This window comes from Artemia franciscana, chromosome 12 (genome assembly GCF_032884065.1).
Source record: "Artemia franciscana chromosome 12, ASM3288406v1, whole genome shotgun sequence".
Lineage (NCBI taxonomy): Eukaryota > Metazoa > Arthropoda > Branchiopoda > Anostraca > Artemiidae > Artemia > Artemia franciscana.
Genome location: NC_088874.1, coordinates 33,382,468 through 33,407,569, shown reverse-complemented (window position 1 = coordinate 33,407,569; position 25,102 = coordinate 33,382,468). Strand labels below are relative to the sequence as shown.

The following is a 25,102-nucleotide window of genomic DNA, read 5'->3' as shown; positions in this document are numbered from 1 at the left end:
AAAATACAAAATTCCACATTTTTGTAGATAGGAGCTTGAAACTTTTATAGTGGGATTCTTTGATACGCTGAATCTGATGGTGTGATTTTCGTTAAGATTCTATGACTTCTAGGGGGTTTCCCCCTATTTTCTAAAATAACGCAATTTTTTTTTTCCATTTTTTAGAGTTTTGGTTACTATTGAGCCGGGTCGCTCCTTACTACAGTTCGTTACCACGAACTGTTTGATACAAAAAAAAGTTATTTTTCAATTTAAATGTTGGGGGGGGGGGTGAATTAAGTTTTTTTATTTTTCTTTTCGAAGTATATGCCGAGCAAAGTATTTTTCAAATCTATAGAGGTTTGGCGCCCTTTAACTAATAATATAAGTTATTAAACCAACGATGAGGGTGATGAAAAGGGGGACAGATCAGAATTAGTTTCAATAGGGGCGCTGAACCGTAATACGGCCAATTGTCCATATTTCAGTTTAATACCGCTGTGTAGGTTAGTTCCCATTAGTCGATTTATTCCATTAGCCGCAGTGTCGGTGAGTTCCAAACTGCATTTTATCCAATCTTCTGGATAAAACTAAATTAGAAGCTAATTAGCTTAGCTTGCCTCAGACGAATGAAGGAAGTGAAAATCAATGCCATCTACCCGAAAAAAGTGCTTATTAATTGGTTTTACTAATGAATCGAAGAGATGTAGTACCTAACCCCTTGTGTATATGAAAACCTTCAACCTTTTAGTGCCTTCATCCTGATTTTTTCTGTCAAACTCCCTCCTACCAAGTAACAAAGGACTTTAAGGAACCCCTGGTGAAATAGGACGTCTATTGTTGAAAAATACTCGATCGTTAACCATCCAGACAAAGAGCAAAAAGTTGGAGTCATTTATCAAATGAGATATTAGTATGCTGCTTTGAAACGACTTTTTATGTCTCTAAAGTCTAGGGATTTTTTTCGAATTTTAACGCAAAATTACAGTTTTGTGAAAACCTGTCTGGTATGCGAGTCATTTGATTTATACCGCGATATTAATGCGGCCAAGAGTCACGTCTCCAATGGCGTCAATTCACGAAAATATTGGGGGAGGATTTTTTATAATATAGGGGTAATTCACCGATTTTTAGTTTTTTAATGAAAACACCGAAAAAGGCATTTTTAATAGTTTTCAATGACAATACACCAAAAACAGGTATTTTACTGAATCTAGAAGGGATTAGAAGAAAAATCAAGTTTTGTTCGAAATATCCAGTTAAATAATTTTATATCTATTCACTGTCAATAAAAAGGTATCATCCCTATTTTGAACTGTTTTACTTTCGTAATGAACAAGAGGGTGGAGGCAGGAACGTGCGCTAGTGGGCCTCGGAGTCCCATTACCTCGATATCCTATTTAGGAGCTCTTTTGGCGTAGGTATTAAATAGTTTATTTTTTCTAACAAAACTTGGTGTTGAAGACTTTTTGACCATGTTCAGAAATCAGAGGTTATAAATCAGAGGTTAATATTGCAAGATACAAGTCCAAAATCAAAAGCATGCATTTTACAGATAGTCTGTGGGTCTCACCACTGCTGGGCTTTAGAACTTTGTTTTCTCCTATCTTGTTTTGTTCTTAAAATTTATAGAAGTTTCTTTTTTTCTCAAAATTTTGCTATATTGTCTTTCTTACCTCATAGAAATAGTTGGAGAAAAGGGCTTTCGATATCTTCATTGTTTCCATCTTATTCTAGATACCTAAATCTATGCTTTGTAATATACCCCCTTTTGAATTTTCGTTGTCGAGATGCCAATACTACACATTTAATGTTTTTGATGCATGACGAAAGTCTATTAGCCTAATCTCAGTTTTCTTTTACCAATTATATTCAACTACAATACATTGCCCGATCTTAATTTGTTGCCTAGCGGGTGAATCCAAAGGTCTTTAATCTTCCAGATCAGTATGCTCATCGTGTGCTAGTCATACCACGAGGAGAACAAGGCAACATGTTCCTGCAGAACTCAATGCTGCGAAGGATCAGAACTATGGAAGTGTATAATAACAATGAAAATACCCCCCCCCCCACTTCACGATCTTTGTTTGAACTCTATAGGCCCCGAAACAATCTAATAGGCATACCTTCTCTCCTCTGGACTGGGTTGTAGTGTTGTTTTTTGGTATTGTCTTACAATAAATTTTTGACATTCCTTCTTAGACATTCCTTCGTATCTACGATAATGACATTTTTTTTTTTTTTTTTTTTTTTTTTTTTTTTTTTTTTTGTAAAACTTCAAACATGTAACCTGGTCGAACAAAGCAGTTGAAAGAGAAACACAGATGGTTTCCCTCTTGAAAGCGAACGGGCACTACAGGGACAAAACCCGCTAGAAAACAATTTTTTGGAATCTTTAAAGCAATTAAGCCCTCTAGCCCCAACAGAGGGCCCTGTAATCACCCTGTAGAAAGCATCTTCGCTGAATATGGTCATATTTATGTTTTTTCAGTAAAAATATTGTGCCTGCATTAGCTATGACCATTGCATTTACTTACTATCAGCTTTTTTACACCCTCCCTCCTTTCACAGCCCTTAACCGTATGCCACCAGGAATTTGCTAGATGCGATATCCTATTTCCTAACTCACAGAGATAGTTGAAAGATGAAGGCTAGCAAAATTGAGCGCTATCTTTGATGCGTAAAAAAATTAACAAAGACCTCGTCCTTAATAACGGTCAAAGGCCCGAAATAATAAAATTTCGTGTTATTTATAAAATTCATGGTATCTTCACTCTTTCGAATTACCATCCCTACTATAACTTCTAAAATGAATGAAATAAAGGATGTATTACGAAAGTTCTATATTATTTTTTTTAGGGGGAAGTATCGTTATTCAATTTGTAAATTATCTCCCTTATAAGTTGTACAAACTCCAAAAATAGTCTTGAATTATAATGGAAACAGGAACGTAAATGGGGGGGGGACTAACCCTCCCCAAAATTCTAGATTGCCCTGAATGTCCTCATCCCCACAACTGAAAAAAACCCTACTTATGTGACTGGTTGGAAAGTATATGAACTCAAGACCTACGAATACGGAAGTAATGCATCGCTTCATTAATTATTTCTTGAAAAAGGAAGATAAAAAACATTGGATTCAATAGTTGTATTATGCCTGTTTAACAACATTCTTAGCACCGCCTTTTCTTATGCACGAATTTCAGCGGAGCTTGAAACTGACCGGACAAGGACGAACATATAGGGGATTATGCGGTTTTTATTTACTTGTTTCATTTTTTGTCTGATAAAGTCAGTGATCCCAATATTGTGGCTTAGTAACTATCTTTCACTGTAGATTTTGCGGTATTATAAATGTGAAAATTTAACTGTTAAATCCTCCTTAATTTGGATATTAATATCGGTTTAAATTTTTAGGAAGAAACTGGATTTTCTTTCAATTATTTTTTTGTCGACTTTGGAATTCAGATATTTATAAGTATGTCACCCTTAAAGAAACCATTACAATATCAATATAAAAAGCAGGGGGGCCATTTTTTTCGAAAAGGCAGTGGGGAGTCCAAATGTATTTTTCAAGGTCTAGAGGAGTATTTTTTTCGATTGTTCAATGTGCATAATTAAAGAAAGACATTTTTGGAAATCTAGGGGCTAAATACCTCCCCCTTCCTCACCCACCAATGAAACCACTGGTGTAGAATCAATGGACATCAAAGGCTCTCACAAAATAGAACTTGGGCTTTATATTACATATTAAACAGGCTAACGCCCATAGCGGGTGGCAGATTAATTCTGATCGGAGGTGAAATTTTTTTTAGTGACTTCTTAGTATCTTAGAAGCCGCAAAATACATTATAGGTATAGGTAGGGAAATGCGGACAAATTATTGAAAAGTGTATATTCCATGAGAGAAGTGGACTATACCCCCCCCCTTCCTGAATTTATACCTACTTTCTCGTGAAAGCGTCTGTAAAATGGATTTTAAACTATTATGATATCGATTACAACACAATGCAGTTTGAATTTGTTAGTTTTTTTCCTTTAAAGAGTGGGAGATATCGAGTATCGAAAATACCCTAGACAGTTTCAAGGTTTACAGAGGGCATCTCTTGAAACTGAACGGATGTTATTAGAATATAATTACATGAGTAATTTGTTTCGATTTTTTAGCCGTGGAAGTGCACTATAGTCTCGATACTCCTTGAGTCTCATGGAATAAAGCATCTTGGAATGTGGGAATGCTACGGAAATAATTTAGGCTACTATCCTTTGAACGTAAAAAGTATAATCGCCTACATAAAGACCTTTTCCCTAGATAGACCTTTTCTTTATTGTAATTTTTGCTGTAAAATGCAGTTGCTTTTTTTGGGGGGTGGGAGGTTAAAAGTAGCTGAAATAAGCTTCTCTACAACCTTGCTCCCTCTCAACCAACATATTTGATAAGTGCCTAAACAGAGGCGCCATTTGGGCCAAATCTAGGGGTGGGCATGGGGCATTTGACAGAACTTGAGACTTTTATTATGAATCCAACTTACTTTCAAAGTTTACAATGATTAATAGCAAATAGCAAAATTACCCCAAGGGTCATCAGGTAATTACGCTCTTTGGCTAATAGGCGTACAGTTAGTTCAAATCATTTGAACAGAATGGATTTTGTTGGACATTATGGATAATTATGGCCGGAAAAGGGCCCTTTGTGGTGGAAGCTTGGGCCCCCTGGAAAATCTGGGGCGGGCATCTGCCCACCCCTGACCCCCCCCCCCCAAATGGCGCCTCTGTGCCTAAGTTTGTGTCACCAGCCCATTGGTAGAAGATGAGAGTTCAGTTTTCCAAAAAATCTAGGGTGACAAAAAAAAAGATCTACCAATACCCACGGATTTTTCTGATTTTGGTACATTTTGCAGGTTTTTTACGTTCGGGGAGCATAATCCTCGTGTCATTTGCTAAAAGGCTTACCTCAGGTACATGCACATACATGGGTTACATGCAGTTACCTGGGGAAGTTTAGCAGCAGACTCTTTCGAGATATGGAAATTACCCCATCATGGTTACAATTGTAGGCAAGAAAGATTCTTGGAAGTATGCGATTATATTTTGGTATTAGGAGCCATAATTATAAGTGAGGAGTGTTCTAACTATACTCAGGAGTTAGTATCAGGAGGCGGTGGAAACAACGTACTCCTGGGTTTACTCCTCGATGAGTGGAATCTTCAACTAATGTACAGAGGGAGGGTATAACTGGGGCATTTTTTTTGGCGGGGAGATAAATTGAAATACTAAAAATAATCCTAAGAATAGGCATATTGTACCCTCCCTTTGCTTTCATTTGAGACTGTTCGGTAGCCAGCAAAATGGCGTTCGCACTACTCCGGTTTTGGCTATAGTATGAACGATCCAACATTTGCTTGTCTGCTTCTTTTTCCTACTTAAAGAAAAATAGTGGCAAAATGTCAGCATTCCATATAAAAAAGTCAAGGGCAAGTTTCAAATAAACCACTGGTGGTCAAGGGATGACATTTCCTCCCTATTGTTTCGGAAGCCGTACCATGTCGTTAGTAAATAAGATATTCACTCTGGCGTGTCGGATAAAACACGAAAGTTCAATGAGCTATAGTGTTGGCCCTGTTGGGTTATTGCTTCTTATTTCTATTTTTGCATGACATTAGAATATTTTGCTATTTATTTAAAAATTTTATCGTTCTACTCTTAAATTAAGTCAGAAAACATTTTACATCAGATTGTTTTTATAGATCAGCAATTCCTGTTTAGGTTACAAAAATTCACAGTCCAAGACGTTCAAAAGCACCCAATGCATTTGCTAAAGTTCATAAATTTTTTTCATGGAGAAACAGAGGGATTGCTCATAACTATCTTTTTGGTTCTCATAATCTAGTTTTTTTGGTTTTCCCTTTCTAATATCTGCTTAAGGAATAAAGTGATTGAAAAATGAAAACGTATAATAGACGTAAGCCAATGAAAGTAAGGCATATTTTTTAATGGCAGAAATCTCTTCGTGTATTTGGCCTGACCAAGTCTAATGAACCACCAAGGGAGGAAATTTTTCCTGCATTTTTTTTCGGTTTTGCGAATATTTTCTATGTATACCCATTTGGATACGAAACAGTTACATTTCTAGGCGCTATGGAGTGTTTGAAATATGTAAAAAAATTGGATGTACTCGCCACCAAATTCCGAGAGCGTTGCGACAGAATTGTTGATTTTCCTCTTGCGTGCATTCTGAACTAAATATATATCACTAGTGTTCGACCTATAGTTCATCTTTATTTCTGTTTCTGCGTTGTTATGTGAGTTTTTTGCTTTTCTTTTTTCTTTCTTCATTAACTTCTCTATGATGCATTTTTTTTTTACAGAGGGTGTCAATAAATTAATATTTTATAGAGACATGAATTCTCCATGATATCTTTGGAAAGATATAGCTGTCAGAAAAGGGTTCCTTAAAATGAAGGGAAAATTCCTTAGCCCTAACACATTCATGGGCTCCTCCTTGTCATCTGAAATGAGTTTCCTGCTAACAAAAACAGATTAAACTTTTAATGTAATACAATATTTTTTAATAAGTCTTAGTTTTTCTTTTTTTCAAAGTTCTACTTATTTTTATGCTCCTTCGCTGAAGTTAATCAAACTGCCAAATGGTTTTATTGTATTGAAAAAAGGTTTTCATAACTACGAATTGCATTTCATCCAAGCATACGGCATGCAGGGATTGCCTTATTTGAAAAATCGACCTTGAATAATTATTGAGATTGATGGACTATTTAATGGATTACCTCCAAGCCTTGAGGTCACTCGGCAATAGGAATTTTAACGTCTTTTCCTGTTAAATGTAGTGCCATGTAAATATGGCCATATTTAGATATTATTCTGACAGTACACCATAAGAATCCGGTGCAACCCCTGTAGCAACTGACACTAGATGAGGTGTTTAATGGATTGTCTACTTTGTGCTGTTAGTGTCCATGACATCTCCTTGGCCCTATCTAATCTTTGTCTGACCCTGGCACTGGTCCTTCGAAGTTGCTTCTTGTTTTCCGTCAATAGCTCAAACAAGAGAGGCTTGAACCCCTGTGGCCCTGTTTAATCTGTGTGTGACCTGGCTACTGGCTCTTCGACGTTGCATTTTACTGTCATGGCTGTAGGTCATATCTGGCATTTTCACACTTTTGATATAGTTGCCAAAACGGTTTTATAAGTGGGTTCTCAAAGGGAGTATTAGCAGGCAACATAGATCTGGATGACCAAAGGGTGACTGAACATGAATTGCCCTGCCGATCATTCCCTTTAGAACGGCTTAGCAAAAGTCTTTTGACAATTATCTTAAAATAACTTTTTGCATGCTGACCATTCGTCTGTGTAGCAAAAATAGAGATCTCCTGATTGTCTGCCTTCTGCTGGGAGTGCAATGCGTGGTTGGGGGCAAATATTCCGATATTCTCGTCCCCCCTTAGATTTCTCTGGGGGGACATCACAATGTTGGGACCCCCAGAGTCACAACATTGACCTCCGTTCTAAACCAAAAATCCAGCTGCAACAGGATTCAAACCCCATTCCTTAGGGTTTCAAGTCTAGCGCGCTAACAACTCGGCTAGGACGGCTGATTGTCACAGTTTTTTGAGATCGGCTTAGCAAAAGTCTTTTGACAATTATCTTCAAACAACTTTTTGCATGCTGACCAATCGTCTGTGTAGCAAAAATAAAGATCTCCTGATTGGCTGCCTTCGGCCGGCAGTGCAACGCGAGGTTGGGGGTCAATAATTCGATGCTTCTCGCCCCCCCCCGGATTTCTCCAGGTACCTATTTCGAGCTGTATCGACTCTGGCTGAGCTTACGGAGTCACAACATTGACCTCTGTTCTAAACCAGAAAACCAGCTACACTAGGACTCATACCCTATTCCTCTGGGTTTCAAGTCTAGCGCGCTAACAACTCGGCAAGGACGGACGACAATTGTCACAGTTATGTGAAATGCTAGATAAGGCCTTTGGACACACAGCGATGATTTATTTTCGTACCAATCAGATTTAAGTATTTCGCAAATCAGACGTGAATTAAACTGGAAAGCTTAACTTTACTAGAGAATGAAAAAAATTAGTGGAAGCAGCATATATGCTGCTCAGCAAAAACTGGTTCTGGAAGCGAACGTCGGACTCGAGAGCGTGAGAAACATTCCTAAAAGCTCATATTTTAGCAAAAAAATGTATTCTCGCTTTACTATTTGATTCATAAAAAGGCTTAATGCATCAGTATGAATGTTCAAGTTACCACAAAGCGTGCCGGATTTTCAACGCTTCGTGACCGGAGGGTTACACTTTTTCCTTTTTTCCACAATATGATGATGTTATATCACACAAAACCTTCCGACCTTCGCATAACGGAAATGTGTTATCACTTATAATGCCTTCAAAGACATTACATTTACACGCAAATTATGACACTTTGAGCATTAGCTTATCCAGCTACGAGTAAGGGTTAGAGTAACCTTTCAAGCCTTCTTTGACAGGATTATCATAATTGATGTAATAAGGGTTATAAGGATTCAGCTCCTTAAGAAGCTTTTGTGGAACTTGTTGGGAGGACAATCCACCTTGTAATGACTCGTGTATAAAATTTGGGGAAGTCACACCTTCCTCTCGTTTGGAATCAATAATCATTCCAAACCTATGAGCAAGTATTTCTCGTTGCTTCAATGCCACGACGAACAAACTTGTGGTATTCTTCTCAGCTATTTGGCTCATTCGTGTCCTTATCCAAAAATACTACCCAATTAAGACTATCGTTACACGAATCAAAATGGATTGCGAAAAAAAAAAGGATCGAAAAAAAATATTGGGATCTTCTTTGCTTGAGCAGTCTTTCAAGAGCTTTTCTGTAGCTTATGAACAGAATTCAATCGTCTCCCTTAAAAGGGTCTGCTAGGTTACAGTAAATGGCAGTGGCGTCAAGTCACGAAAATTTAGGGGGCAAAATGTATTTTTCAATACCTAGGGGGGGGGGGAGAGAAATTTGTCGTTTTAAAATTTTTCGTTGAAAATACCCTAAAAAGGCGTTTTTTTTAATTCAGGGGGACATGAAACCCAGTAGGACAGAGGTCCCCCCTCAGTTGAAGCCACTGATCTCTGGTATGATGTAAGCTGTCCCTTCCTCTTAGAAGACTAGCTAAAATATTATTCAGTTTTGCAATATTCAGAAACAAAATTGTATACTTCTGGCAATAAACTTCCCAATGTTTTAGTTCTGGAATATATTTGTATTTTTGTTGCGTTTTACAAGATAATTTTCCCCAAATAGCACAGATTTCTCTGAAAACTCACATTCTGTTAGCTTGAAATGAACAAAGTGAATTCTAAAATGATGCATTTAGAAATAGCCAAGTTAAAATACTTACGCACAACCAGCCAACTGTCATAATGCTTGAACTTGTGTCAATAAAAATATCAACAAAAATTTAAAAGCGTTTTTCCTGCTACTTGGAATTTTTGCAAGGGGGGGATAAAGTCTAAAAAAATAATTTTCATGTCTTTATTTTAATCAGAGTAGGTTTGATAAATGTTTCACCAGGGAAAGTTAATCATACGGTGTTTCAACTCAACGATTCACATTCATATTTTTAACTCTCATCGGCAAAATATTATTTTAAAACCACACCAATCTTTCTTTCAAATAATCAGTAGTCATAGCAGCTTGTGTATAATGAATGCCATCTTTTCAATATTTTCAGTCTGTTGGTTCGTATTAAAATTATTGTGTTCATTTTTAAATTTCAACGGCTAATATTTTGCACCTAATTTTCTAGGAGGAGTGTATACTGGGTCTTCCCCTTAGTCGAGAAGGACCTCTTGTGATTCTGCCTCCAACTTTACCTATCAAACTCCAACTTGCTTCTAATTTAAAGGCACTGCAGACCAAAGAATTGACCCGAATCGAGGAAAAGACTAAGCTTTTGTATTGTCAGATTAAGGATAGAATTCAGGTAAGAATGAGCGTTTATAAGTCTGAAATAAATTTTATATTTTTAAAATTTGATAAATTGTAATTTTTAGTAGCTATCAGGAGCAAGAATGTCAAATTACTGTCTTTTGTCAAGGATAAAAAAAAAGAAAAAAAAACACACAGGAACAAAAAAGGGAAGCTCTAAAAAGTTTATCAATTAAAAAAAATAGAAAAAAAATCTACATATTATGCGTATAGGAAAAATACTAAGTGTATTTTAAAAATCAGCCAAATTAAAAAAAAAATGGTTTAAAATTAAAAATTGTATTTTAAAATTAAAAATTTCAACAAAAATTGATATATTCAAAAGGAGGTAAAACAATCTAATTAGGAGTTGAACATTAGTTCTAAAAATAAAGTCAGAAAAAAGCTCTTCTTTTACCTTTCCGTTAAGGGGTAAATTGGAGGGGTTGTGGCCGCGTTTTAGCCTTTCTCCCTTGGGAAGGACCTTTTGATTGGGTTGCGGTGCGGAGAACAGTTCCTGCATCGGGAAATTCAATAGAGCTTTACAACCAAAATCCTCCTTTTAATTGAGTATTTTGGTGAAATTGACCTTAATGAATATGGCGAAAGCTATGGGAGAACACGGTACCAAATGGCAAGATAAAACCCTGCTAAACTTAACAAAAATGCAAATGCTTTGAATTTACTGTGATTCGGCAAAAGAGAGGGGTATAGTTACCACGCGGAATTTCGGAAAAAAAACTTATTAGGTAATTTCATTGCAAAAAATCGAAAATGATCAAAGCATTTACATTAAAATTTGTTTTTATCTTCATCTAAATAACGAAAGAAAGCTTGTTTTCCCCCTTCTTGTATATTTGTGAATTAGAAATCCTGTAAGTGGATATAGATTTTGACAATTTTTGATGCATCAAAAGAATTACCTTTTCCATTGATTCCAAATATATAAGACTCATTAAGTTTAATGTTACCCATCAAAAGCTACGACCCTGAGAAAGTTTGTCTGTTTTAATAAAAGGGAAATAACTCCAAAAAATCAAGCAATCTTAATGAAAATTACACCAATCAGATAAACCTTGTCAGAGAACCCTACTATAGAGGTCTCCATCTATAAAAATGTGGACGCTTGAATGCGTGTTTATTTTTCTTTTTTCCTAGAGGTGACCATATCCAACAAACGGTCCTAAGAAATCGAGAGAGAAAGATCATTCGAATGGAAATCAAAAGTTCTAGTGCCCTTTTTTAAAATGACCAAAAAGGGCAACTAGCCATCCTCCCACACTCCTTTTTAACAGCTATTTGATTCAGCATACTTAAGAGGTCCAATAACTATACGTCTGGGGATGACGTGACCCCAGCCCCCCACAGCCCATGGGAACAATTCTGTAACGTATGCAATTTGCCCATTGTTTACATACAGTATTTGTTATTGAGAAATAAACGAACATTTTTCAGCAAGGGTAGAATTCTATTGAGAGAATTTTATAAGGAGAGGGAGGTTTCCGGGACAAGTTTTCTAGGGATGCTTTTGCGGAGGGGAGGAGTCATTTTCTAGCGTGATTTAAAAACGGTTAGAAATAAAATAAAAATGTTTTTCGACTGAAAGTAAGGAGCAATGATCTGCATATGACGGGAGCTGCTCCGTCCTTATCCCTCACTCTGCGCAAAAGCTTGACTTTTTGTCACAATTCTTTAAGAAAAATTCTTTAAGATCAAATTTCTTTTGATCAAACACAAGGGCCACTGAATTTGAATGAGCATTATTCTTAAAGAACTTTAAGACTTTAACGTAAAGAGTGAGGGATGAGGCAGCCCCTCTCACAGAGCAAATAATTTCTGTTTATTTTAAGTTTCAATATTGCTCCTTACTTTCAGTTGAAAAAGCCTTTTTCTTAATTTAATTGTTAGTAAAGATGATGGCCACAGGACTTGGTAAAAAGTAGAATTGCCATAATGCAGGTTGTTTTTTCGCAGTTGAAAAAGTTGGAAGAATAGAAGATGAGCATTAATAGAATATCGGGAACACGATATTACAACATTACAACAACATTACATTACAACATTACATTACAACCGAAGCATATCTCTGAAATGGGATTGTATCTAAAATACCAGGAAAAATGTAAGATTTTTTCAAGAAGATCAGTAGTGTCAATTGAGGGAGGGGAGGATTCGCCCCTTAGATTTTAAAATAATTTTTGTGATATTTTTATTGAAAAAAAATTGTTTTGCTATTATGATAGAAAAAATTGCCCCCCCCCCTAGACTTCGAAAATAATACGTGTCTTCGTCCTAGTTTCTGTAAATTGGGAGTAACCCAAAGTAAACCTACTGCCGAAGAATAGTCCAAGGATAGCTATAAATACTCAACTGACTATGTCAAACAATAAGCTGAACAAAGAACGCGGTTTGTTCCCACTTACTTGGGCTGCAATGACAGAAAGGTTGGAATGCCTAGGCCACATTTTATAGACGATGAATGATGGACCGCCAGGGATTTTGCTTTTCGGCCATCCATTTAGGGCGAAAAAAAAACAGACCCTGCCCGAATTGGGTGGGCAAAGGTCGACAAAATATTGAAATGAAACTTTACTGAATACGAGGAGATAAATATTCAAACTTTGAGTAGATTGAGGCACAGAGATGGAGCATATATAGTTATGAGTTTAGCAGCAATAATGGTAGTTTTGATCGTAACTGATGTAATGAACTCATGTCTTACGTTTACCGTGATCAAATGTGTCTCCTTCAATAGATAATAGTAAGCCGCTTGTACTTCAAAAATCAGAATTCAGGGATCCCCCTTCTATCCCCGGCCATGGAGCGTTTCGAGGGGGAATAAGTGTATTGTAATAAGTGTATTGTAATTCAATTTTGAACTGTATTTTGTATATTCTTGTATTTAATAATAAACTTCTCTCTCTTCTCTCAGAAGCATGATAAGGCATATGAGCATGTGGGGCTCATAGTTTGAAGCCCAAGTACAAATAAAGGTCCTGACGCTATTTACTAATGTTATTACTAACTCTTTGCAGGGTTAATGAGCCTGAGGCTGCTACCCTGGCTAGCGCCTCTTCTTAACCCCTTCATGCTTAAAGTTAATTGATGTTTTTGTTTCTCAGATTTTCTATGTAAAAAATTTCATTCACACTCAGATGTTCAAAAAGCTTTTTCTTGGAAGGATAGGCTCTTGAGCCTATCCTTGCATTGGCTACTATTTCTAGCATAGGCTACTTTCCTGTTTTCCCCAAGCGAAAAAGTGTTAAGGTTAATAGCTGCAGGTTCAGTATGCAGCTTACCCATTGACACAGTAATTATAGATTGTGCGACTCTCATATAAAGTATGTTTTCCAGTAATGATTAGTTCCCTCTAGCTTTGGGCTCGTCTCTAAATCCTCACACTAAGAGAGTTTATTAAAAAATAAGACATTCACCAGGTTTTCCTCCAGCAACTTCGAAAGTTTAAGCAAATCGAATTTAATTTCATCAATGGTCTGCTTTTAGAGCCTCAAGTTCTAATTTTTCACAGCACAAAATATTCAATTAGGGCTGTTCTTTATTTCTTTTAAGGGAAACAAATTATATTGCTAATGCAGTTTATGAATATGCAATGGTAGTCACAGGATAGGGTCCCTAGATGTTTCATTCACTCTAGATGTATAAAAATGTACACAAATGGGGTGGAACTCCGCAAAATTTTGAAAAAAATATGAGACTTTTCGTTATTTTCATCCAAACCTTATCCACCCCTTTTTAAATCTCCTCTTGAAAAACCTATTTTAGAAAGCCATGTAATTTACAAAAAAATATGGGTGGCATGCTAATTCCCCCTCCCCCTCATGGCCAATTTTACTCTGAAAAATTCTCCCCGCAGTAAATTTATCCCGGACTTCATCTCCAAGGGAATTCCCTCCCTATAAAATTACTCATGTAAACTTGAGCTCCCAAAGTGAAAGTGTTACAAGTCAAAAGGATTAAGAAAATGAGGGATTTTGGAATTTTCTGTATTTTTCCAAACTTTAGCTCCCCCTAAAAAACTTACAGACTTCTTTTCTTCAGAAAATGTATGCCAGAGCAACTGTAAATACATAGTTATTCTAAAGTTTAGTTTCTATTTAATTTAGAGCAGGGCACGATTTTGGAGGGCAATCGCGACGTAGATATTTTTTTTCCTCCAGATTTTGAAACATACCTTGTGTGCCCACCAATACTGAAATATTTTGGAAAAAAAATAAGACTTTGCTGGAATTATTTTCATTTCTTAGCTTCTCCCCTCTCTTGAAAAATGGTACAGGATCTCTCCCTTTTTGGAAGTTTGTGGGAGTGTCATAGCAAATTCGAATCAAATCTATAATTACAACTAGAAAATATCCATATTGCTAAAACCAAGGTGTACATTGCATTTTTTTACTTTTTAAATTTTTAAATATTTTGTGTAAAATAATAAATTTTTAAATATTCTGAAAAGTAAGAGGTTTTCCAAATATTTGTACCCCCACCCCCCTGAAAAATATATCAAGGTTCCACCCCATTTTGGAGGATTTATGCGAGTGGGACTGTAAATATTAGCCATAAATAACTTTACAGTTACCAACTAGAAGAAATCATCCCCGTTTATACCAATTGATGAAACATTGCTCTGCTATGTGCTTTTTGTATAAAAATACCAAATTTTCAATTATTTTCTTAGAAAATATGGAATTATGACGGAAGTGTGTTCCAAGTCTTAGTTCCCATAAAAAAAAAAAAAAAAAAAAAAAAAAAAAAAAAAAAAAAAAAAAAAAAAAAAAAAAAAAAAAAAAATCATGATCCTCTTCCTTTGGGAAATTTATGGGAATGTAAAAAATAACCACAGTAAAACTCGAGAAGAAAATTTCCAGAAAAAGTCAAAATCCATGAAAGAAACTCACTAAAAATTTTTTTTGTTGTTTATACTAACTGATGATAAACTTTTTATAGCTAATTTCCTTTATATCTCACACCATGGGAATAACCGCCGATCGCTTGATGACTAACTTTATCAGAAGAAAAATAAAATAAAAAATGAGTTAAATTGCTTGTTTTATCCATTTTTACAACTTTATGAATAAAATCCCAAATTTTTGGGAAACGAATAAGAGATGGAATTGACTGATCAATAATTGTAACGTCATTTTTATTTCTTTTTTCTTGTGAAGTTCATTGGCTTCATCGCGTTAATTTAAAGGCCCGCTGCTCTGTATTGGCTGAAAGCCGAGAAAAATTGGTAATTGCACTTCCTTTAATAGGACAATTTTTTGTAATTACATTGGTATTCGGTAGCTCAAAACGAAAAAAATCCGTGAAAACACCTCACTTTTTTGTTGTTATTGATAAATTAAGCACCGTTAGGGTATTTTTTTTCTTTTTATGGAAGCCGAAATCGTGCGGTAATAATAAACCAAAAAAAAAAATCAAATAATAAAAAAAAAATGTAACTGAAGCTTAAGTAAAAGAGGTTTTCCAAAAAAAATCGAAGATTCCGAGAGCTTGATGCTATAGATGAGTAGAATTAAACTTATGTATTTGGTCAAACTTGAGACGAACTGAAAAATCGTTATTATAAGAGTAGAGGATCGCAAAATTAGTCTTTGTATGTGTAACAACTTAGTATGATCTATACGAAAAATTCAAGAAACAAACTCAATATAATAAGTCATTTATGACACATTAAAAAAAGCAAGAACAAAAATCATAACAACCAAAGTTATCATCTCTTGCTTGGATGATGAAATTTTTCAGACATACTCCTGGGCTTGTTACTTTTGCTATGGACTCACGGTATTAACAAGCCCCCTGAGGCCAACACGGCTGCTCATCCTCTAACTCAATCTATCCAAAGCTTCACGCCTTATCTCCTCCTGTGAATCCCAATCTCATTTAAACATTCTTACTTATAACATCTTTCTTCTCTAATTGGGGACAAACTATTTTTTTGGCCCTAAGCGGATGGCCAAACAGCGCAAGCGGATGGCCAAACAGGCCATCGGCGGCCATTGGCGGATGGCCAAACAGCACAAGCGGATGGCTATCTGTGATTCTTCATCAGCAGAACATGGCATATTTACAGTTTTTGGAAAGTTGTTACACCGATAGATGGCAAAAATTTGAATCAATAATGACAAACGGAAGTCCACGTGCAACTGATTCCTTGTTTAACTTAACCTATTTAACTATATCCTTGTTCAACTCAAACCCCGTTTAACTCTATGCTCGTCCAACTCGACCCCTGTTTAAATTGACCTCTGTCAAACTCGACCTCCTGTAACTCAACCCTGTGCAACTTAACCTTCGTGTATTTCAGCCCTCATTTAGCTCAACTAACCTGCAACCCAATTCCCGTTTAACTCAACCTCCATTCAACTCAAACCTCGCTCCCTCTGTAACTCGACACTCATGCAACTCAACCCCTGTTTAACCCAGCTATGTTTGACTCAACCCGGTCTTCTGTTCGTGTTATTGCCAAGCCGATCATTTTACCTAAAACTGAGTGAGGGGTGGGGTAAATTGTTAATCTTAAAATGGATATGGCTTAAAACAAAAGGCTGACAGTTATTACCTAATACTCTCTACAGGGCCGGATCCAGGATTTTTTTTTACTGGGGAGGGGGTTACATAAAATAACTTTTAAAAAATCATCAACATTTTTTGTATTCATTTTTTTTACGATTTCACGAGTCGGACAAACAGCTCGGGGGTGGATTATAACCCTCTAATCCCCCGTCTCTCAGATACGGCCTTGACTCATGCATGGCTAAAATATGGACTATAACTGCTAATATAGGCAGAGGCTTTGTGAAAACCTGCTATTTTCGGAGCTTCTGGAAAATGAACGCATTAAACGGGGATTGTAATTAGTACTGTGGACAAAATCTGCGTGAATGTGGCACTGTGAAGCTTATGCATTTTCAAGAGAAAATGTGCATTTAATTTTAGAGAACCTCACGAAATAAGTTATAGATAATGAGGGCAATAATGTTAGTGTCTGATAAAGGGCAATTTGCTACTAGTTACTATATGTAGATGGCATTATCCTAATTGCTCTGTCTCATAGATTTGGATGTATTTGGTATACTAAAGCTTCTCACTGCTAACTTGTCTTTTGGTGATATTTAGTATATGAAAGTGCTTTCGTGTTTTCTTGCCTTCGATGGTAACCCTGACAATACTTCTACTTAAGTCAACCGTCCCTCGAAGTAATGGCTTTCCAAAATTTAAGTAATAGTATGCCTGTATTCGTATATATTAAGGTCATTCACAATTTGCTTAACGTAGATTGTAATGCTGTTTTTGACAAATAATAAAGCCAAAAAAATCAAAATAAGATCTTAAGTTACTAAATCTTTTTCGATTTATACTATTTTTATATGCAGAGTATCATGGTATTAAAACATATGAAAAAAAATTCTTAAGCTGAAACGATTACTTGTAACACATATGAAGTGCTTAAAGCTACTGCATAGATATTATAGTTTTTTTTCTTATTTTACATGGTTGGCAGAGCAAGTTCTGTGAAAGTGTCAAAATTTAAGACCAAAAATTGTTTTCGGTGTCACCTCCATTTATCAAAAAAGAGATTTCAGACCTACGAAAGCATCCACAGTACTATTGGCATTTGTGGTTTTGCGAACCTCCTTCCTTCTTCCCTATCAGGGGGCAGATATAAAAGGTAGTTTTAGAGGCACGTGCCACGACCCTCACCTCATAGGTCAAAAATTGCTTTAATTACAGGGTCAAAGGGACGAAAATACCGTGGGGAGCCAAGGTTTTGTCGGTAGCCCCCAACATTGATTTTGTATCCACTTTCTGTCCCTATTTTCTTCAGAGAAACCCTGTTTAGGTGGCCCCATAGTAGTATTGGGATCAGGGTGGACTAAAGCAAAGTCTTGGGGGGGGGGTGGATGTGACAAGGGTGCGAATAACTGACCAAATTGAGGAATTTACTCTGAAAAAGAGAAAAAAAAGAAAAAAAAACAATGAATTAGGGCGCCAGAAAAAATCTCGGGGTGCAAAGTTCCCCTCCCCTGGCCTCCCCTGGATCTGCCAGGGGGAGACCGTCTTTATTGGGATGGACTTTCCACGAGTTTGCGTAGCCCGAACCGTGCCTGCAAACAGTAACTAACGGTTACCTTCAGGAGTCGCTCTTTTGATGAAATTGTAGGCTAATAAATGACACATTATTCCAACTGCGATTTTGATTTTTTTTTGGAGGGGGCTAATTAATATCTTTTTGGTTATGCCATTAAAATAACTTTAAAAACGTCTTCTATAAAAGATGTTTTTCAAAGAAGAATAAAGTACTATATAAAAGCTAATTTGAGCTTAAATAAAGTTATAATAATGCAAGTTCAAAAGAAAAGAAATTAATAGTAGGTTTTTTCTTCGTTTATTTTAGTGAAGAAACAAAAAAGTATTTTTCAAGGTCTAGAGGAAGGCTTTTTTGTTTTGTTTTGTTTTTCGTATTTTTCAGTGAAAACATAAAAAATTGAGCGTTTTCGAGACCTTCATTACAATGATTATTTTTTTTAATTAATCTGACTTAGGCTTATAAACTCATTGGCCTAGACCTCAAAGGAAAGTCTGCATTAACTCATTTTTCTTTATTCTCCTCTCGCAGGCCTCTTTCTGTTAACACCTTTGCCTTTTATACATTTTTTTCTTTGTAAGTATGATTTTTCTTAAGATTGAATTACTCACTGTTATAAGGTAAATGTCTATATTTTGCATAGCTATTGTTTTTATGCATTTGGCTTGAGCATAAGTCAACAACCCTTTAACTCAACCCATTTAACCACAAGCAGCTCAATCCCCGTTTAACCTAAACTGTTTTATTCAGAGGTAATTCATATTGATCTAGTAATAAGCTTGAACTAGCGCTGATTAGAAGCTCAACATTTTCTTCTCGCTTCGCTTACAGTTTCCAACTTGTATTACAATGCTATAATCTTAGAGATCTGATGTTTTAATACTTTTTCAGGGCTTAAACTTTAAGCGAAATCAAGGTTTTTTTGGTAAAGGTTTTGGCGGTAAATTTGTCAAAGTTGGAGTTAATTTGCTGGATGAAAAATAAACATACCGTTCGAATTACCGTCCAACACTTTCCGAATATAATAATGGTTATTGTGTAATTTCGTCCTACCTCTCCTAATGACTGAATGTAGCCCTAGGCTATACGCAAAACGATGCATACATTTTTCCTTGTTTTTTTTTCTTTTTTTATTGGTATTGTCTGGTAATATAAAGCAATGTCGATTAGAAATAATTACAAAAAAGTACAAACCGAAAAAAAATAACATGAAAGTTTTGCATACATGCTAGGGCTATATAAAGGTAATATCACCGTTTCAAGATCTTTTTTCAAAACGCCCATTAGTTTGTTTGCGCAAGGAACATTTACTGTTAAGATAAACGGAAACAATAGGTGTAATTTCAGGATTATACTTTCATAATACTGTCATTTACTGTCATAATACTGTCATTTACTGTCATAACAGTAAATTTCTTGCGAGACAATTTTCCTATTTAACGTGTTTGTAAGTATATTTTAATCTACATTCTTGTCTACTAACATAAGCCCAATGAGTTCTGACAGGCTCGTACATAATTCAATTCTGAGCTGAGTTTCTGTCGAATCCAATAGTCAAGTGTTGGCTGAGAGCCATGTTCGGAAAATTAATCTTTTTGGCCTCTTTGGTACCCTCTCCCAAACCCCGCATGTATTTGTGATAATAGCAAAAAGCAGTCTACAAGATATCACAAAAAAAGTAAAAGTAAAATAACGTTCAATAAAAACACGAAGAAATGAATAAAACAATAAAAACACGAAGAAAAATGAATAAGAAACTAAACGAAGGCGCATTTACTTCATAGGTGCTGAAAATCACCATCATTCGGTTTTCTTATACATTTTTTTTTTCTGTCGAACGCCTTCATGTAAAGCCAGTGTGGCCTTAGAATGTACTGAGGACAGGGTCGCCACACAGTGAAAAAATTACTAGATGTTAGTAATATTTTAGATGATTTAGTGATTTTCTTCAATAATCTAGTGATCAATGTGCTGATTTAGTGACTTTTTTCTGTAGGCAACACAAAATATTACCATAAATAGTGATAAAGCCATAGGAGTGGAAACCCCGACTGAGGAAAAGAGAATCAGATGCTAAAAGTTAATTTTTTTCGACAGTGTTGCATCTGCAAAAAGAAAGAACAACTAATCTTGATCATAAAAGAAGAAAAAAAAAAACAAATAGCAGAATATAGCATATTTACATGGCGTTTAATTTGCCAAAAAGAAAAAAAAGTATTGCGATCCCAAAGAAAATCATTTCGACAAAAACAATGATATAGCAAAAGATAAAGAACAAAAAGGGAAACAGCTCAACAGTTTTTTTTTGCTCCCTTCAATTTTTTTTTTTGCTAGTTAAGCTCTATGGTCATGGTGATCCTTGAGATTTTAATTTATTTCTACCTCATTATATCTTCTTACTATTTACCTTGCATTTTAAAGGTTAATTGCATCTTAAATAGTTTTAACTATGATTGATGTAAATAGAAACTACAGATAGTCTGCATTTAATTACACATCACTTGTGATGCTCAGTGACGCGGAGACTGCGATTTTAAGCAGCATATTAAAGACAATTTTATTTACATAATATGGTTTCACTTGAATAGATGACTAGCTAGGTGGAACAAAAAAGTGTAAACACAAGGACATTTGTTTCTGTCCCAACGAAACTGAAGAAAACTTAAACAAAATGTTTATAATAGTTTCACAGTATCGGCATTTTTTTTTCAAGCTGAAAATTGCCAAGATTCTACTTTTGGGGGAACAAAGATATTTGAGGAGGATTTTCTTGATATTTTAATTGGTATTTGGTAGGAATACTTTTTTCCATTTGTTTTGACAAAATAAACATATTTGAAATGAGAATCAAGGGTTTCAACACCAGGGTAGCTCAAATAAAAATCGAGGCGTTCTATGCCTTAAAATATAGTATGTGTCCTGTGGTGACTGTGGTGTCACGGTCGTCATTTGTGTCCCGGTGTCCCGGTCTGTAATTTCTCTTTGAGTGTCCCGGTCGTCATTTATATTCCCTGTGTCCCGGTCGTCATTTGTGTCCCGGTGTCCCGGTCTGTAGTGTCATCTTATAATGACGTCATATATAAAGCCTTATATACTTATAATGACGTCAAATGCAAACCCACAAACAAACAAACATGCATATATACAAGTTATTTTTATATATATATAGATACAGTTTCTTCTTTAGTTTTTTTTCTTTTTTAGTTTTTTCTTTTTTTTTAGTTTCTTCTTTTTATTGATTTGTTTTCTTCAATTTTTCAATGTTCATTCTAACATTGACACTTGGAAAAATCTTTACGTGCCAAGCATGCAAAAGCTCCAACAATTTACATTGAACCTCAAAATTTGAGGTATTTGTTTTAAGGTTTTCGAATTACTTTAATCTATTGTCAAAATATATTGAAATATTTGTGCAATTCCAGTTTTTTTAGTTTTTTCTTTTTTCTCTTATCTAGTAAAAGGTTCTTATTAATAGACATTTATAATAAAAAAGCTATATGGACAAATTGCTTTAATACTACAGTTAATTTGAGATGTTACAGCTTGGATATGATTTTTGAGTTATTAGAATTTGTTTTATACAATACTTATATAAGATTTGGGGGTGATTTGTACAAGCAAATTGTGGGAATTCCCATGGGGGGGGGGGAATGCCAGCCCATTTATAGCTGACTTGTTTTTAAGTCAACTAGAATATAAATATATGATGGATAAGAATAATCCAATTAATTTAAAACATGCTTTGTCAAATAATAAAAGATATTTAGATGACATTTTGGTCTTATATTGTAAGGATTTCATTGATATTTCTAAAAATATATATCCATCAGAGCTTATTCTTGAGCCTAGTCATGGCGCTGGGCATGAAGATCATTTCTTAGATTTAAATATTAATATTTGTGATAATAATAAATTAAGTTTTAAAATGTATAATAAAACGGATGATTTTGATTTTGACGTGATTAGTTTCCCATTCCCTGAAAGTAATATACACTCAAATATCACATATTCAGCGTTTTTCTCACAGTTACTTCGTTATGCAAGGATTTGTAGTAATTATATTGATTTTAAAAATAGATGTAAAATCTTAAGCCAAAAATTGATATCAAGAGGTTTTTCTGCAAATAAATTAACTTGGCAATTTAAAAAAATTAGTTTTCATTATAACGAACTTCTAAATAAATATCAAAAGAATTATCTAGAAATACTTAAAGAAATTTTCAACTAATTTCGGAGGTTCGAGAAATGTTGTCGCAGCGCCATTTATTTTGAATTGTGTTTCTAATTGAGCGGATTTTCTTAAAAATTAGCCACATGGTAAAGATGAATTCTATAGTTGTTTAGTTCATTCAGGTTTTTTGCAATGTGTTAATATTTGTGATTTGGTAAAATTTATAATATTTAGTTTACCTATTGTTGCTAAAGGGAGGGATATATTAACAGGATAAGCTTGTTTTGGTTTTACTTGGTTGTTTTACATTTGCTGTTTTTTTTTTTTTTTTTTTTTTTTTTTTTTTTTTTTTTTTCATAGGCATGTATTTTGGGGGTGATACCTGACGCGGGGATGCCATGGATATTCTGTGGTAGCCACAACACTGTGCTGGGTAGAGAATTTAGAGTGGCGAAGCCCTATATAGGCCAGTGTATTCTCCTGCTGAGCCCTTATGTTGGGTGTTGCCTCTGAATTATTTGTCTATATTATTTTTTCTATTGTTTGGTAAATGACGACTTATACTTATTGATGACATGACCGCCTGTCCATGGATTATTCTTTATGGTTGATTGTGTGTGGCTATGCTGTTTGACCTATGTGATTGTATGGATGAGTAGGGTTAAGGCCTCATTCAAGTGCTGGTCTATATTAATCACTAATTTAGGAAAACAGTCTTCCTTTTCTCCTTCTGTCTCTCTTTTTTTTTCTTTTTTTTGTGTTTGTGCTGTTGCATTGGTGATTTCTCTTTTCATGATATATATATCTATCTATATATATAAAAATAAGTTGTCTGTCTGTGTGTCTGTCTGTGGATCAGGTGACGTCATGTTTCTGTGTTGACTGACGTCTCGAAATTAGTTGTCGTCATTTTTGCTTTGACGGTGACGTCATTAACGGTATTTAAGACATTTGTTCACGGAAAAATGTTTAATTGTAAAATGACTGAAGAACCTACAATGGCAACAGCCGAGGAAGCTGCTCAAAGAGTTTATGCCAAAAAACTTGCTGCTGATAGAGAAAGTAAGAAAAGAAAGCGTTCCGAGGAATCACAAGAACAGCAAGAAAACAGGCTTGCGGCTAAAGAACGCAAAACCGCGCAGTTAAATGAAAATCCACCTGGACAGCGAGAGTCAAAACATATCAAAACTGAAAATGATAGCGATGATGATTGGGTTTGGGATTTTGACTTGGATAAGGTCATCAATGCCTACCAGATTTAAGTTAAAAAAACAAAGGTTCGTCGATATGTACTTCATAGTGACGCTGAAAAATAAAGAAGAAAAAGAAAACTGAAAAAAAAGGTAAAAAACTAAAAAAAAACTAAAAAGAAAAAACACTCAAAGAGAAATTACAGACCGGGACACAAATGACGACCGAGACAGAGGGAATATAAGTGACGACCGGGAACCTCAAAGAGAAATTACAGACTGGGACACCCGGACACAAATCACGACCGGGAGACAGGGAATATAAATGACGACCGGGACAGAGGGACACAACTACAACGGGGACGCCGGGGGCACAGGCGGGATATATAAATGACGACCGGGACACAGGGATTGTTCGAATAGAAATTACAGACCGGGACACCGGGACACAAATGACGACCGGGACACCGGGACACAGGGAATATAAATGACGACCGGGACACTCAAAGAGAAATTACAAACTGGGACACCGGGACACAAATGACGACCGGGACACAGGGAATATAAATGACGACCGGGACGCAGGGACACATCATTAGAATAATGAGGTATAGATCTGAATACGGATTGTTTTTCCCATGGACAATTATATGTTGCATGCTCAAGAGTCAGTAAACCTGACAATCTATTTATATGCACAGACAATGGGACAGCGAAGAATGTTGTATATTCGTATGTTTTACGTAGTTAAAAACATATATTTATATCTATCTCTATTCACAGGTGGGACACAGGGACACAACTACAATGGCGCGTAACTAATATGGCGCGTAACGACTTACGCGCGCGGGGGGGCTTGGGGGGGCGCGAAGCGCCCTACCAACTAGGTGTTGGGGTGGCGCGAAGCGCCACCCCAACAGCTAGTATATATATATATATCTATATATAAAAATAAGTTGTCTGTCTGTCTGTGGATCTGTGGATCAGGTGACGTCATGTTTCTGTGTCGGCTGACGTCATGAAATTAGTTGTCAGGTGACGTCATGTTTCTGTGTCAGATGACGTCATGAAATTAGTTGTCGTCATTTTTGCTTTGACGGTGACGTCATTCAAGTTATATAAGACATATGTTCACGTAGAAATCTATTAATGTTTAAGTTTACAATGACTGATGAAGATGCTCAAAGAGTCTATGCCAAAAAACTTGCTGCTGATAGTTCCTCGGCACGCTTTCTTTTCTGACTTTCTCTATCAGCAGCAAGTTTTTTGGCATAGACTCTTTGAGCATCTTCATCAGTCATTGTAAACTTAAACATTAATAGATTTCTACGTGAACATATGTCTTATATAACTTGAATGACGTCACCGTCAAAGCAAAAATGATGGCAACTAATTTCATGACTTAATTTCAGAACTTAATTTCTGTGTTGACTGACGTCATGAAATTAGTTGTCGTCATTTTTGTTATGACGATGCTTAGTATATTGTAAAACACATTAATTTGGTTAATAATATACCATTTAAAACACCAAAATGAACATGCTTGAGTAGTCACTCGGTGAGAGAGGGTGTCAGAACGGAGAATGAAGGTCCCAGGTTAAAATCCTGGTTAGGCTAAAAAAGGTAAAAATCTAAAAACTAAAAAAATACTGAAAAAACTAAAAAAGGCAAAAACTACAAAAAAAACTAAA

The 25,102-nt window shown here is 35.6% G+C and overlaps 1 protein-coding gene across 1 annotated transcript in view; it reads left to right on the top strand.

Moving 5' to 3' along the window:
• LOC136034017 (uncharacterized) overlaps positions 1-25,102 on the top strand; it is a 110,479-nt gene that overhangs the window by 8,149 nt on the left and 77,228 nt on the right. Inside the window, exon 2 of the mRNA XM_065715067.1 lies at positions 9,786-9,962. Coding sequence (XP_065571139.1) covers positions 9,786-9,962 — 177 coding nt within the window. The remainder of the gene's footprint in view (positions 1-9,785; positions 9,963-25,102) is intronic.